This window comes from Zootoca vivipara, chromosome 10 (genome assembly GCF_965207765.1).
Source record: "Zootoca vivipara chromosome 10, rZooViv2.hap1.1, whole genome shotgun sequence".
Taxonomy (NCBI): Eukaryota; Metazoa; Chordata; class Lepidosauria; order Squamata; family Lacertidae; genus Zootoca; species Zootoca vivipara.
Window position 1 is genome coordinate 7,830,959 of NC_142593.1, and position 15,467 is coordinate 7,846,425.

The 15,467-nt window shown below is 41.2% G+C and overlaps 1 protein-coding gene across 11 annotated transcripts in view; it reads left to right on the top strand.

The window, feature by feature from the left end:
- Nucleotides 1-15,467, top strand: part of AOPEP (aminopeptidase O (putative)) — a 196,330-nt gene that overhangs the window by 68,188 nt on the left and 112,675 nt on the right. For all 11 annotated transcript variants that reach the window (XR_015946220.1, XR_004691556.3, XR_015946224.1 and 8 more), the window contains 2 exons: nucleotides 5,173-5,275; nucleotides 5,374-5,481. Coding sequence is in view for 5 of the 11 variants with exons in the window: in XM_060280102.2 (XP_060136085.1) it covers nucleotides 5,173-5,275; nucleotides 5,374-5,481 (211 nt within the window). In the remaining 6 variants the exon portion in view is untranslated. The remainder of the gene's footprint in view (nucleotides 1-5,172; nucleotides 5,276-5,373; nucleotides 5,482-15,467) is intronic.

Consider the following 15,467-nt stretch of genomic DNA (forward strand, 5'->3'; position numbering starts at 1 on the left):
CATATACTAATTAGACTATTTGTGTACCACAGTTTCATCAAAAAAATATCAAAGAGGTTTACAACACTTAAAATACAATACAAAAATTAAAACAGCTCACTATTATGGAACAAGTTTTTCTTTAATTGTCTGCATAATCCTGGTGGCAAATAGAAGTATACGGCAAAGGTTTGAAAATTAGAACAGAAGGCATCTGCTCAGCCCCGAATGGAAGAACACTCCACAGGAGTAGGCCAATAACACAGAAGGCTTGGTTAAGTGTTGCTGACAGATGAACCTCACTAGCTGAAATGTAGAAAGAAAAGACTGGACAAAATCAAATGGGTTGAGGTTGGAAAGAGGATAAGGAAAAACAACTTAGGTTGCAATCCTATACACAGTCCTGAGAGTAAGCTTTACTGAATTCAGTGGAATGTACTTCTGATTCAACATGCATAGGGTTGCACAAGACTTTTTAAAAATGAGGAGGAAGTCCTAAATATTGATTCCAATAAAAAATTCTTTACTCAGAAATTACTGCTCAATGGAACATGTCCAAAGAAATGGTTGAGGGGCTAAGTTCTATGAAGTTGAAGGCACTGGGTATATTTAGGCTGAAGAAGATAAAATAAAAAATAATTAAATAAGCTGTTTACTGAAGAAGAGATAATGTGATAGCCATTTCCAAATTTGTTTTAAGGCTGTCAGATAATGGAGCAAATTTGTTTCTGCTTATCCCAGAGCAAGAGTGGGACAGCCTGACCAAATGTTGCCTGCAGATTCCACCTCAGAGGGTGGGGAGCTCAGAGGTAGAAGTCATAGAATCATAGAATGATAGAGTTGGAAGAGACCACAAGGGCCATCCAGTCCAACCTCCTGCCAAGCAGGAAACACCATCAAAGCATTCTTGACATATGCCTGACAAGCCTCTGCTTAAAGACCTCCAAAGAAGGAGACTCCACCACACTCCTTGGTAGCAAATTCCACTGCCGAACAGCTCTTACTGTCAGGAAGTTCTTCCTAATGTTTAGGTGGAATCCTCTTTCTTGTAGTTGGAATCCATTGCTCCGTGTCTGCTTCTCTGGAGCAGCAGAAAACAACCTTTCTCCCTCCTCTATATGACATCTTTTTATATATTTGAACATGGCTATCATATCACCCCTTAACCTTCTCTTCTCCAGGCTAAACATACCCAGCTCCCTAAGCCGTTCCTCATAAGGCATCGTTTCCAGGCCTTTGACCATTTTGGTTGCCCTCTTCTGGACACGTTCCAGCTTGTCAGTATCCTTCTTGAACTGTGGTGCCCAGAACTGGACACAGTACTCCAGGTGAGGTCTGACCAGAGCAGAATACAGTGGTACTATTACTTCCCTTGATCTAGATGCTATACTCCTATTGATGCAGCCCAGAATTGCAATGGCTTTTTTAGCTGCTGCATCACACTGTTGACTCATGTCACGTTTGTGGTCTAGGTGGGAAGGAGTGGAATGGGAGCAACTAAAATAGATGGACAAGAAAGTGGTACTCGTGATTAGTTCTCACTTCTGATATTTTCCTCCCCTGGCAACCTGCTGGTTGGATAGAAGGAGTAGTGGGTGATTCTGTCTGTTTCAGTGCCCAGCCTCACCCACTACTGGCTTCAGCCCCACCCATCACTGGCAGGGTGACAGGTTGCCCTGAAGGAATGGAGCCCTTGACAAAAAAGAGAGAAAGGTTTGCCACCCATGCCCTAGAGAATAGGACATGAACCCACAGATTAAACTCAAAGGAGATTTCAGCTAAACATTAGGGAGAACTTCCTGATACTGTGAGTTGACAGTGGGACAGACTGCCTCGGAAGGTAGTGAACTGTCCCTCTTTAGAGGTTTTCAAGAAGTCTCTGGATGGTTTCCTCTGAGAAATGCTGCAGTAGTTAGGGCTAACTGACTTTTGAGGTCAACTCTTTGAAATTAATCCACTGATTCATAGAATCAATCTATGGCTCCAGAGCAATCTGCTTACCACATCATATGAGGCTATACCACCCCATAGACTTGTGGGAGTAGAATACTTAAGCATGGGACAGGTTAATTTAAACCATGTTTAGTGAGGAAATTCTTCTTTGTTTTAATCATGATTTTCATTATTTTTGTTTAATGTTCCTTTTTTATATGTGAATTTCATTCATTAGTTCTAAGCATACTAAAACACGTTGAATTGATTATTTTACAATTAAACACAGCCTTTAAGCTATATTTTATACTATGGTATGTTTATAGACAATGTATTAAGTATAAACTCCAGTGTATGAAGTCGTATGGCGAAAACTTGAGTTGACTGTTAGCTTTCAGTTTTGTTGTTTCATAAAATGTCTCCAACCTGCCAATCCTGTGCATAGTTATCCATGGAATTCAGTGAGACTTGTTTATAGTGTTATCCATGTACTTATGTGTAATCCTATGCATAGGATTGTAGCCTGAATCTCTAATCCAGGGACCTGGTTTTTTTTGGGGGGGGGACTATGTGCAGAGCACAGCATCTTTTTTTTTAAAAAAAAACAGTATTCCCCTTATGCTGCATGGTATGTTAATTTTTAAAGTATCCCAGTCTGAAAAAAGAGTTTGTAATGCAGTTCAGTGGACTCACCTGATGACTCATGCAGCAAGCTAAACACTACACAGAGAGTACTGACCCTAATACAGAATATTTTCCTGGCTGATACAGACCCAGTAGTCAGCGCCACGTGCACTTGAACTTTTTCTTATTTAGCTTTTATCCTGCTATTTCCCCAAAGATTTTAAGACAGTGTGCATGGTTGCCCCCTCATCCCACTTTTGTATTTATAAAATCCCATGTTAGGCAGGTTAGCCCAAGAGATAGTGGCTCACCCAAGATCATCAAGTAAGTTTGTGGCTTATTAAAGATTTGAATAAACATACCCCTGGCAAAGTAGCTGCTCATGGAATAAATGTAGTTCTAAAAGCCTTCCACGGTGGCCTGGCCCAGTGTCCATCTTCTAAGCCTTCCCTCTACATCAAGATCTCACATAACTATAGTTGTGTTATAAGCTACTTTCATTAATATTTATTCATGTTATTGTATATATGCTAGATCAGACAAGTCATACGTTTGCAAGTGTGTAGCTTGACAATAGGTGCAGATAGAGGAAACAGCCTTATCGCTAGCTGCAGCCAACACAGCTGCTGATTGACAGGGTGGCTGGTTTTTTTTACCTATTTTGTTTTGTTCCATTTTTTTAAAAAAAATGTGAACATGGCTTGCTGTGATAGAAGGCTCATCTGGATATTAGCTTTCCTACTTTAATTGCTAAGGTATCACATGGGTTTTATAGTGCATTAATTTTACAACAGAGACTGTTTAAAAAAACCTAACTTAAAATATATAATTAAATCACATTTACCAGCAACATATCAGAGCAGCTAACAATAGTTTAAAAACACACTAAAACTACATAAAAATAATAGAGCCATAAATATAAACCATGGGAAGCTAATATTCTAACAGGTTAAAATAACAAATGCAATTTTTAAAAAAATCTAAAAGGTGTGGGCAAATTAAAAGGTATGTCTTAGTGCCACAAAGGCACTAGAATCTGCCATGCCAGACTCCCTGGGGATACGTCTGAAAATGAGAAGGTATCACTCTTATCTTGGCTCACCAACAGCTTCATCTCTGAAGACAGAGGGCCTTGAAAAAGGTATTCAGATGAAGATCTTAATACGAGGGAGAAGGACATGGATTACTGGGGCCAAACTACCTCTCTATCACTCCAGCCTAACTTGATTCCTGCCACAGGTGCCACTTAGACATTTATACACAAGGCTGGAACTAAAAGAGTTCCTGAGCTGTGAATCTGATATTTAAGGGGAGTTGCAACCTTATCCAGAATAGGCTGAGTACCATCTCCCAACAAAAGCTTCATCTTGTTGGGATTATGTTGTAGTTTATTGGCCCTTATCCACTCTATTACTGATCCCAGATACTCATTCAGTACTTCTGCTCACCCCAGATCTCCATATGACCTCAGTCAGCAGTTTCATCTAGATGCACTAAAGCAGTGGTCCTCAACCCCCGGGCCACGGACCGGTACCGGTCCGTGGGTCAATTGGTACCGGTCCGCCCAAGGAACATTTAAATACAATTAAATTAAAATTATTAAATCAAAACAATGTAAATAAAATATAAACAACCAACGTCCCCCCTCAGCAGGCCGCAGTAAAATTATCAAACGTTGACTGGTCCGTGGCGATAAAAAGGTTAGGGAGCACTGCACTAAAGCACACCACAATATAAACACCAGCTTTTGTTGGACATAACCTGGGAAAAATAGCTAGTGCAAGCATCCCCTTGCTACTTACTCTGTTACAACAGGCTCTACCTGGGTAGAGAAGAAGGTTGCACTTCGCCCCTCTCCCCCCTGTGATTTTAACTAAATAGGTCAGGCACTAGTAAGCAATAGTTTTCTGGCAGAAATTTGGAAACTGGACATCCACTGATGAAGAATTCACACAGTTTGAATTTGTTCTGGATATTGTCCTCATGGGTGATAATTCAGTGGGCTGAATGTTTCAGGCTTTGTTTTCAAAAACTCTGGCTGCTTTTCTTTGACATGCATGGAAAATTGCAAACTAAAGAAAAAGAAAAGGAAAGCTTAAGTCCCCTTTTCAATGTATTGGGCATAGATGAAAGAGCCCATTCATCCTTCCCAGGTGTAGTTTGTGAGCTCCTAAGCCTGTGTTCAGGTAAGAGCAGCCAAAATATGTTACTAGATGTAATGAATTCAATATCCTTCCTTCCCATTTTCCTCCATCTAAAGTGTTTCCATCTCTTCTAATTTCCCTTTGCACATAGTGTGACACTCCTGCCTGTGTAGCATGTCTTAGCAGAATGCCATGTGATATGATGTCATGTCTGGGAGAAGAGTTAAGTCGCTTCACACCAGCTTAGAATTGGCTACTAGTTTAAACTTCAGCTGTTTGTGTAGACATATATAAAGTTACATTAGAAAAATGCATTGCTGTACTACTTTTCCCACGAACAAAGTTACCTGAGTAAGTATGAAACCTCCTATATAGCAGACAATGCCTGAAGTAAAACAGAACGTTGTAATTAAGTGTTTTAATTGTGAGACTTTTTAAAAACATCCTCAGTGTATCTGTTTATCCAGATTTTGAATTATTTGTGCCCTTTTAGGCCCAAGAAAGAGAACACTGGCAAAGCAAGTGAATCTGGAGCATCTGTAATCAAACATGGCCTGAATGCAGAAAAAGTGTTCATGCAGGTTCATTACCTGAAGGTCAGAATGCTAAAACCGGTACTCTCAATATGACAAACCAGTATTTTGTACACATAAGAAAGGAATAACATCTTGTATGTCTTGTTCGCTTCTTCTAGGGTTATTTCCTTCTGCGGTCTTTTGCAGGGAAGGCTGGAGAAGCTGCATATTTTGCCTTTTTAAAGAAGTTTGTGTGGGCTTTTCATGGACAGCTGATACTCTCTCAGGTACTTGCATCTTTAGCTTCAGTCAAAATAATCCATGAGTTGAAGGACCTTTCATATGAGGACAAGCTAAGCATTTATGTTTTAGAAGCTTGTAGGTGGGGGAGCGTGCAGCAAAGTGAGCAGAGACCGTTTTTAATCTCTCTTTCATAACACTAGAACTCAAGATTTCCTGGTGAAGTTATAGGCAGTTGATTCATAACAGAAAAGGGGAAGTACTTATTCACACATTGCAGGATGTGGTGATGACCACTGGCTGGCAGAACTATTCAACTCCCTGATCCTCTGTGGAGGTGGCCATCTACCCATGGGACTGGGGCAGCATAGGGTCTGCTGCAGTCGTGTGGTGGCAATGGGCTTAAACCAGGTCTCTTGCTTGCAAACTAGAGCCGTGAAAGGATTTTTGTTTCCCACCCCTCAGCCAACCAGCATAAGCACCAGGTGTTGTGAATGCAGTGTTGGCTGTGCCCACTCCATCAAGCGCCACTGTTGCCAGAGGATTGCATCTTTAAAAGGGAACTAAATAAATTCATCAAGGACAGCTCCATCAGTTGGTAACAGTCTTGACAAGTGGAACCCGCAATGAAATGTCACAGTATATCCTCACCCCCTAACAGGAATGGGCCCATTCAGAGTTCCAGCCAGCTATGTCCTCCTTCAGCATACTATAAATTGTAATTTATCCCCTCCCCTGGTTTTCTATTCCAAGTGGTGCTCAACATTATATGGCTCCTGGAGGCCTCTGAGAATGTTTTTTCTTGCTTTTTTTTACACCCCCCCCCGCCCCCTTGGTGTTTTTATGTTCCTCTGGATACTGGGGTTAATTCGTTTATCAGCTGCCCCATTGTGGCTCTAAACCACCTGAGTTTATTTTTAGAGAGCATGATAGCTAAGTGCAACCTATAGAGGCACTATTCCTCTCAGTATCAGTTGCTAGAAGTGAAGGGCAAAGAGAATTAGAGGGCTGTTACCTTCATGCCCTGGTGGTTGGCCAGTGTTGGAAACATGGATCCTGAGTTTGCTTCCACAGAGCTTATGGGCTTAACACTAAGGTGGGTGTTCCATTGTTGAATATCTTAGATTTTAAGAAAACTTCAGGTATAGAAAATACATTTGTCAGGGTATGCAAGATGTGTGCTTCCCAGAACTGGTGGCTGGCCATAAAGAAAGCTACAGGGAAGTATGTTACGGATGCTATGGTTTAATCTAATGGATCTATCAAGGGCTCCTAATCATGATGTCAAAATGGAATATTTTTGCGCAAATGTAGTATAGATTTATAGAATTGTTGAGCTTGAAGGTACCCCAAGGGTCATCTAGTCCAACCCCCTGCATTGTAGGAATCTCAACTAAAGCATCCATGACAGAGTAAATCCCTGATATCTTAATGCCATTCTCATGAGCTTCCAAGGATCTTCTAACTCTTAGCTCTTGGAATCAGAATGCTGAACTAGATTGACCTTCCTCTGATACAGAGTAGTTACAATGGTGCCTTGGTTTACAACCATAATCCGTTCCAGAGGTCCGGTTGTAAACCAAAACAGGTTGTAACCCAAGGCACACATTCGCCAATGGGGCCTCCCCCCCCCAAAAAAGGGTTGTAATCCAAGAAAAAATGGGTTGTAATCCAAAAAAGGGACACGCACCTCCGGGTTTGACGTGGTTGTAATCCAAAACGGTTGTAATCCAAAGCGGTTGCAAACCAAGGTACCACTGTATTATGTTTCCAACTTTCCCCTTCTAAATCATCCTTAGTTATATTAACACAACCTCTATTGAATATTTCAAAAACTAAACTTTGGTTTGAATATAAGAATGAACGTACAAAAATGAACTGTAGCAACAGAAGCAGATAATCTTTTTTGCCTGCTTCTTCTTTCCAGGATGGCTTTGTTAAATTCTTATGGAAACACATTTCAGTCATGCTTTGTTACTCAAGGTTGCTATTCTTTATAGAGAGAAATTGCTTCTGGAGTATTAAAAGGGTCAAGTGGAGGCACATAGAAGCCTCTCTTTTCATAAGGTATCTTAATGTAAGGTAAAAAAATTCAATCTTGATTTATAGCATGCCATATTGTGAACAACTGCACTGTGTTGAAAGAGAATTTCTGCATGTCATGAGACACATCACCATCAGATAATGGATATTTTCATTTAGACCAAATTAAACAGGCTTATATTTTTTTAAAAATCTCTGCTTTCTTTCTGATATTGACATTAAGCCTATGAAATAAAAATGCCAGCATGCATTCATAATATTTTTGTTGTGATCTGCTTAAAAACATGAAAATAAGATAAAATACAACTAGGTTTCAAGCTGAAAAAAATATTTCCCTATTGTTACAAAACAGAAAAGTTATTTTTATTTCCATCATTGACTGTAAAAATAATTGAGTCAAAATGCACTGCTGAGTGTAGAAGAGTCATATTCAAGATGAATATGCGCACACACTTTTTTTTGAAAGACACCTAAACTGTTCCTGCGTGTTCTTTATCATTTATTTGTTGGTTAGTTTTATTTTTAACCAGCTCATGCTCCATGGAGCAGAGAGACCTACACATGGCTCCTATGTGGTCTGCTATCTAGGAACATCTTCATATGGAGCCCACTTCACTTCAGCAGTTGAATTGTGTGCCTTTAGGCTATTTTTAAAGAATCTTTAGATTATTTTCTTGCAGTGGCTTCCATAAATAAATGCTGTCTTGGGTGGATTTGTATGTTTGTCCCTGGCTTCACAAACTATGATTTACATCATGATCACCTACTTATCTGTTGTCCCTCCTCTCTGCTTGTATGCCAGCTTTCACATTGAGATTCTTGCTTGCATTAAATCAATGTTTTCAATTATGTCCAAAGGGCTGCATCCAACTAAATCATTGTGCACGCAGAACAGCATTTATAAAAGCAATTGAATGTCCCCTCCCTCAACCCCATGCACTCCCCAAATATGTTATGGGGGTCCCTGTAACCCTCTGGAACAGATTTAATGGGAGTGCTGGGATATGTAGAGGAAGGAGACAGTGGAAGTTACCCTGCACTCACAGAAGTTATTCCAAGCACTCAGATTTAGATGGATACAACTGTGGAACTTTGGTGCAATTTTAGTTAACAAATCAGGTCAATAACCCAGAATTTGTCATGGTCTGCTTTCTGACTTACATCCCTTTTTGTCGTAACATCTAACTTGCCCTAAAACATGACAGCATTAAACCAAAAGGAGAGGTGATAAAGGCTGGGGGGGGGGCAAAGAAAGCAAATTACTTTCTAACGATAAAATGTTAAAGTTAGAGTTCCACAGTAGAATGCATGGGCGTAGGCAGGGAGCAGGAGGGGGCAATTGCCCCCCCTAGAAGCAGGGCCGCTGGCCAGCCTGCCCCGCTGCCCGCCCGGTGCCGTCTCCCTTCTCCCTGGCTGGCTGTGGGGCGGGTGGAGGGAAAGCCACAGAGCCGCGTAAAGCGTTTGGCTGGCTTTCCCTCCGCCCACCCCACAGCCAGCAAGGGAGAAGGGAGACGTCCCTTCTAGCCGGCTGGCTGTGGGGCGGGCGGAGGGAAAGCCAGCCAAACGCTTTGCGCGGCTCTGGGGCTTTCCCTTCACCCGCCCCGGCGATTGCAGAGGGGGAGGAGGGGATCGGAGCAGCCCAATTTCGGGCTGATCCTGGCTCCCCCTCGCCCCTGCCGATCGCGGAGGGGGAGAAGGGAGTCGGAGCAGCCCGATTTCGGGCTGATCCTGGCTCCCCTTCGCCCCTGCCGTTCGAGGAGGGGGAGGAGGGAGTCGGAGCAGCCCGATTTCAGGCTGATCCTGGCGCCCCCTCGCCCCTGCCGTTCGAGGAGGGGGAGGAGGCAAAATAAAAACGAAATCGGGCTGCTCCGATCCCCTCCTCCGCGATCGCCGGGGCGGGTGGAGGGAAAGCTGGCAAGGAAGAAGGGAGCTTTCCTTGCCCCGCTGTGGCCCCTCCCCCCACCCCTTGGCCCTGCCCCTTGGCCCTGCCCCTTGCCCCCCTGATTTTCATCCTGGCTACGCCCCTGGTGGGATGTAAGTGGGAATACCACAGAGAGGATGTTTTATAATTGTTCAAAAGAATATTACTTGTATCAATGTAGAGAAATGTGGATAGGAAATGAAATAAAATCAACACTTTCCCCTGTACAGTATGGCTTCCAACGTTATGCATATAGGTTTTTCAGGAGAGAAGGACAGTGTGGCTCTCTGTGTGGAATTTGCAGGAGCCCATTGCCTTCCCATCTACTCGTTCTCATGCCTAGGAAGAAGGGGAGGACTCTTGTACTGCCATCAGCTAAGTAAGGATAAAAGGGAGAATCTTCTTCTTCTTTGGCGATCACTCGTAGCCGAGTAAGATTGTCTTCCATAAACACGGTTTTAACAATGGGTCCGTAAGTGACTGTGGAGGCCAATTCTGGATCTGCATGTGAATGGTTCACTTTGAGAGCCATTGTTATCTGCGATTGTTGCTGTCATATCATCATGGAGGAGCCAAATGATGTTTACAAATTTATCTGGGCAGCCAATTTTCAGAAGGACAGTCCACAGGGCATTACAATTTACAGTGTTGAAGGCCTTAGGTCAATAAACGCCATATACAGGGGTTGGTTTTGCTCTCTGCATTTTCCTTGAAGCTGTCAAGTGGTGAAAATCATGTCCACTGTCCTCCTAGAAGGCCGAAAACCATTTTGGGATTCAGGAAGGGTCACCTCGGATATTGTTACCAGACGTTTTGCTAAGATCCTTGCAAGACATTTGCCGGCGGCAGCTAATAGAGAGATGCCTCGATAGTTTCCACAATAAGTTATGTTACCCTTTTTAAAAGAGATTGATAATTTTGGCATCCCTAAAGTCTGCTGGGATTTCTTCTCTTTCTCAGATTTTTTCAATGAGCTTGTGGAGTTGTTGTGTAAGTTCAATTCTACCCACTTTGAAGACTTTGGCAGGTATCCCATCAGGTCCACTGGCTTTGTTGTTTTTCATTTGGTTAATAGCTGTACACAACTCGGCTTCCGGTTCAGCGCCAGCGCCGATCGGCGGGGTCTCGTCTCGTCTCCGAGACGGCCCGTCCCTGCTAGGAGTGGGGAGGGCAGCGAGAGCGACGCTGCGCCCCTTAGAACCCCGGGAAGGGCGTCCCGGGGGCAAATTTTGCTCGGCAGAGCCCCAATCCGGACTCCCCAACTCTCCGGCTAGCTCTAATAAGAGCTCCGGAGCGAGGAGGGTAGAAGTCGCGGGGGCCATTTTGAGCGGCAACGTTATCCTAGCGGGGAGAAGCTTCAAGCCGAAGGCGGAGAGCGCTGGATTCTTCTGAAAATAAAACGATTGGAAATAAGACTGTAAGTAATCTCACGATTTGGATTATAAAACAATTTGGATCTGGGAGAGAGGGGAGAAAAGAGGAAGCCACCCCCCCCCCCACGGCAACAAAAGAGACAGTAAATAGAAACCCGAAGCCGTAAATAGAAGATTTCAATTTAAAAGGATCCCTCAAAGGCATCAAAGAGAATCTCCCCTAAATGCAGGGTAAAAGGGGAGAGAGACTGTGGTTGTGAGTGCCCTGCAGTAAGAGGTAAAGACTAAGAAAAACCTTTCTTTTCCTCGGGAGCCGGCAGCCCAGATAACCCAGTGAGTTGATCAGGACTTATAAGTCAAATTTTTATTTCAATTTGTATTTCTGGACTTTGTGGAAATTCTTTTTTGGTTTAAATGCTTGTGAAATGTGAGTTCGAACTTTATTTTTAATAAGACTTGAAGAATGCAGCCAGCTTGTTAAAATGGAGTCGAGAAAATAAACTGTGATCATATTCCACCCCATGTGACAAGTTTTGACCTTGGCAGGATTGAACTATGTCAACAAAAAGGTATTCGCCTGAGTTCCAGCGGTCTGTTTTGACCTTAATGTGGGAAGCAAGAATAGAACTATGTCAAGAGGAGACACAACGGCAAGAGTTACAGCAACAATTCCAGATGGTGATGGCAGAATATGATTTCTTAGAAGATGAAGCTTTTGAAACTGAAGAAGACGAATGTGAGAATGACAATGATGGTGACTGTGATTTGGAAGGAAAAGATGAAGATGAGGACTGTGATGATTTAACACAAAATGAAGCCCACCACGAAAAAAAATGATGACTTTACTCTACAAAAAGTTGGATGGAGTGCCTTTCCTTTGAGTGGGGCACGATTGGTATTACTGGAATTTCAGAATGCCCACAGGGAAGAGGGAAAAAATATGCAGAGAAGAGAAGAAACTCAGGGGTCTTGTATGGAGGCCTGGATGGCAAAAGATTGTAAACAGGGGGTGGGGTGAAGGGAAAGTGAAGTTGTGATTATAAGGATGGATTAACAGGTTTATAACTGGTCTGCTGATTATGGAATTTGCTGGATTGGGGGGGTGGAGCCGGTAATCGGGGATGTAAGGTTAAATTGGGAATAGTTATAGTTTTAAAAGTGAATTGTCTTTGGAAAAATGTGAAAATATGGAGGCTTATAGAGGGGGTAAAAATTAGGCACGGGAAGATAAAATGGGAGTTTGATTTTTCAGTGATTTGGACATTAGGTGAAAATGATAATAATCAATTTATAAGTAGTATAAGGTATAAAGGTGTATTTTTATAAAATAAGAAACTGTTGAAGATGATAAAAAAGGGATGAAAGGGGGGAGGGTGGGGAAGCCCACAAAATATGGTTTAATAATTATGAATGAAAGAAAGATTTTTTCTGTTTTGTATTGTCTTTTTCTCTTTTTTGATATTTTTTTTCTTCTCTTTTTTCTCTTTTTTTCTATTTTTACTTTTTTTTTTTTTTGGTATGATAATAGATGGTTGGATGGATGACCTCCTGCGTACTGCCCTGGTTTACTGGAGCTCCCTGGTGGCAGGGGGGGCTTTGGGGACAGGGGAGGGGGAGGAGGACAGAAATCCAAGCATAAAATGGACCATCTCTGACTGTTCACTTACATGGGATACTTCTGTGGCAGGGGAGGACCCATGGAGGGGGGTGGGAAGGAGGTGGAAAAGGTGTTTATGTATGTACCGTTTTTTTGTAATTTTTAAAATTAATAAAAATTATGTTTTTTTAAAAAAATAGCTGTACACAACTCTTCCAGATTTGGAAATACTGCAAGCTCATCTCTAACTTGTTTTTGCGGAATTTGTGAGAGGACCTCAGCAGCTACGGGGGAGTTGTGCTTAAGGAGATGTTGATAATGTTCTTTCCAGCGCAGTGCAATAGCTTCATCTTTTAGAAGTGTGATACCGTCTGCTGAGCTCAGTAGACTTACTTCCTAGCATGATTCAGATTGGAGCCTTGGAAACCTATGGTCCCTAGCTGTTGGTTGAAAACAAGACAGCAAAATGCATTATTTCAGTTACACTGAAAGTATTAGTTAGGGTGGGACACTTGAATTTGTTTCAGATAAATCTACAGGCTTGATGCAAAATCAATTTGGTTAGCAAATTACACAAATAGTGCAAAATGTTGGAAGATCTCTGCTCATAAGGCTATTAGTCATCATTGTAAGATCATATTACAATGGAGTTGCTAATCCACTAGTCATTTTCTTTTGCGCCCGAGCAGCCTGCTGTGAAATGTGGGTTTATAAACTACAGTATCCAGCTGTTGTGACCAGATGAAACTTTTCAAACACGCTCCTAACCCTGAGGCAAATGTTTGAAAAATTGTCATCTATTTTTTTTATAGTTATTGTAGATGTGGCAGAAAGCCCCTGCTTAATTTTATATTTGGTTTTTCATGCTCGGTTCAAAAAAATATGTTTAATGAGAGGTGAGAATTGTTGCCTAGGGTGCTGATGTTCCAGGATCCCCATATTGGTGTTATGATGAGCATCAGAACAAAGGAAAGGAGAGGAGAAAAAGATACAAATGCATTTCTTTTGCTGTCCTTTCCCAGCATTACATCCAATTGTGTTGCAGTGGGCTGCATTTTTAACCTTTTGATTTATAGTGTTTCCTGACAGTAACACTGTAGCGTAATTCATTTAGTAAGCATGCAATCTGTGTATCTCTGGGGGGAAAGAGCATGCATTTCTTGCAATACAGCAAGATGAGATGAGAGCTCAAGGTACCCTTTAGATTGACAAGGTCTGAGGAGGGTCTGTCAACGATGAAATAGCATCAGAGACAGGAGGAAAAGGGTTACACTAAGTTCTATATCTTCACTGAGTTTTATTTTATCAGCTTTGGCATTATTTGAATCAGAATCAATTAAAGCCAATGGAGATTTTCTACCCTGATTTAGGAATCTATTACTTGAGGATAAAATGCAGCCATGTCCAGGGCTTTTTTTTTCTTTCTAGAAAAAGAGGTGCTGGAACTTGTTGACCTTTTTTAAAGGGGGGAGTGCGCAGCCAAACCTGTTGAGCTTTTTATGACACGAATTGCTGGGCTACAACACCAGAACTTGCCAAAGAACTCACCATAAGCCCTGGCCAAATCCATATTTGGTCTCCCGCAAATCTGTGGTGAGAATTATTTGGGCATTCTCAAGTGCCATTTTGTGATATAACATCTTGGTTGTGGCATGGGGAAATTATAGTCAATTTTGAGCTCATTGTACAGAGATTCTGAATTGTAGATTTGATTATTTGGCCTGCATACCTCTGTACGGGGTAATATATATGTGCACACCTAGACAAATGTGGCTGCAAATGCAGATTTTTATGGGTTACCTAGCATAAATATGAATAAGAATCTTTAACCAAACATCAGATGCAGAATAAATAACAGTTTTAAAAGGTTTTAATGTTTAGTATTCCTCTACACCATAAAAAATAATGGGATGGATTCCCAGCATTTAAAACTATGAAGAACAGAGTATAACATCTAAAGTATAAATAATTGCTTGCATTCTGAATACTAGCCTTGTTTCTAGTGGCATTTGTAGTATTTTTCCTAGATCTGAGCCACAGGTGCAAGGAAATGACTTCACATGTGAAACATTAATCAGTTTGCTCTTTTCTCCTTCATTTTGACTGCATGCTCGGTATGTTTTTAATAGTAGTTTTTGTTTATTTTAGTTGAGTAGCAAGAAAGTCTGGAATTTAAGGGCAGGATTTTTTAAAAGTCCATTCTGGTTTCTGTGAGAGAATCCATTGACTAACACCTTTCGATGAAATTTGTGTAATGAATGGAGTGTTGGTAACTATAAATAAATAGAAATGAGTATGACTTGTTGATTCCACTAGTGCAGTTAAGGTTGATGTTTAGTTTGGTGATGAAAAATGAATATCTTAGGGATAAAATACTTCACAGATTTTAATTTTCTCATTGTAACATCTGCTTCAACAAGTAACCAGCTGTAGTGCTGATTCATTTGTTGAGATCATAATTTTGCATCTTATTATTAGTTCAGTCTTATTAATATAGATGCTAAAATATCTAAGCTTTTCTATTGTGTGTGAAAGTGTTCTGCAAGTTACATTTTAACTGATCCTTATCTTCATGGAAAGTATTTTGCGGGCTACATAGAATTTTCATGATTCAGTTAAAGTAGATATACAAGCATGAAAATGAATGTGTCTTCTTTGTTCCAAGAAAGCATAGTAAGTATTGTTCCAGTTCTATTCTTTTAGAACTCAGAAACTGCAGAGTTGATTGAAGCTTTTTCTTTGACTAAAACTTCATCAGGCAGACAGAAATATTTGCTCCATTGGATCATTGCTTTTGCATTTTAATATTTAGACAACTTGGGATTATTATTGTTTGGCTAGTTAGGATCAAATTTGTTTGTATTCAGTGTCTCCATCTGTCTGCCAACAGGAAGGCATATTGTACTGGTGCATTTTGATAATAAAGACTACCCTGATACATTTGACTCAGCTGGAACAAAAAGAAATGAGAACGTGTGCAACAACATTTTGTCCTTAGCAATTGTTTTATCTAGATGTGCCTTACAGAGATAAAATATTTTCATCGTGGTATGCAGCCCAATGATTAGCCCATGAATCAAATATGATTACAGTACAATT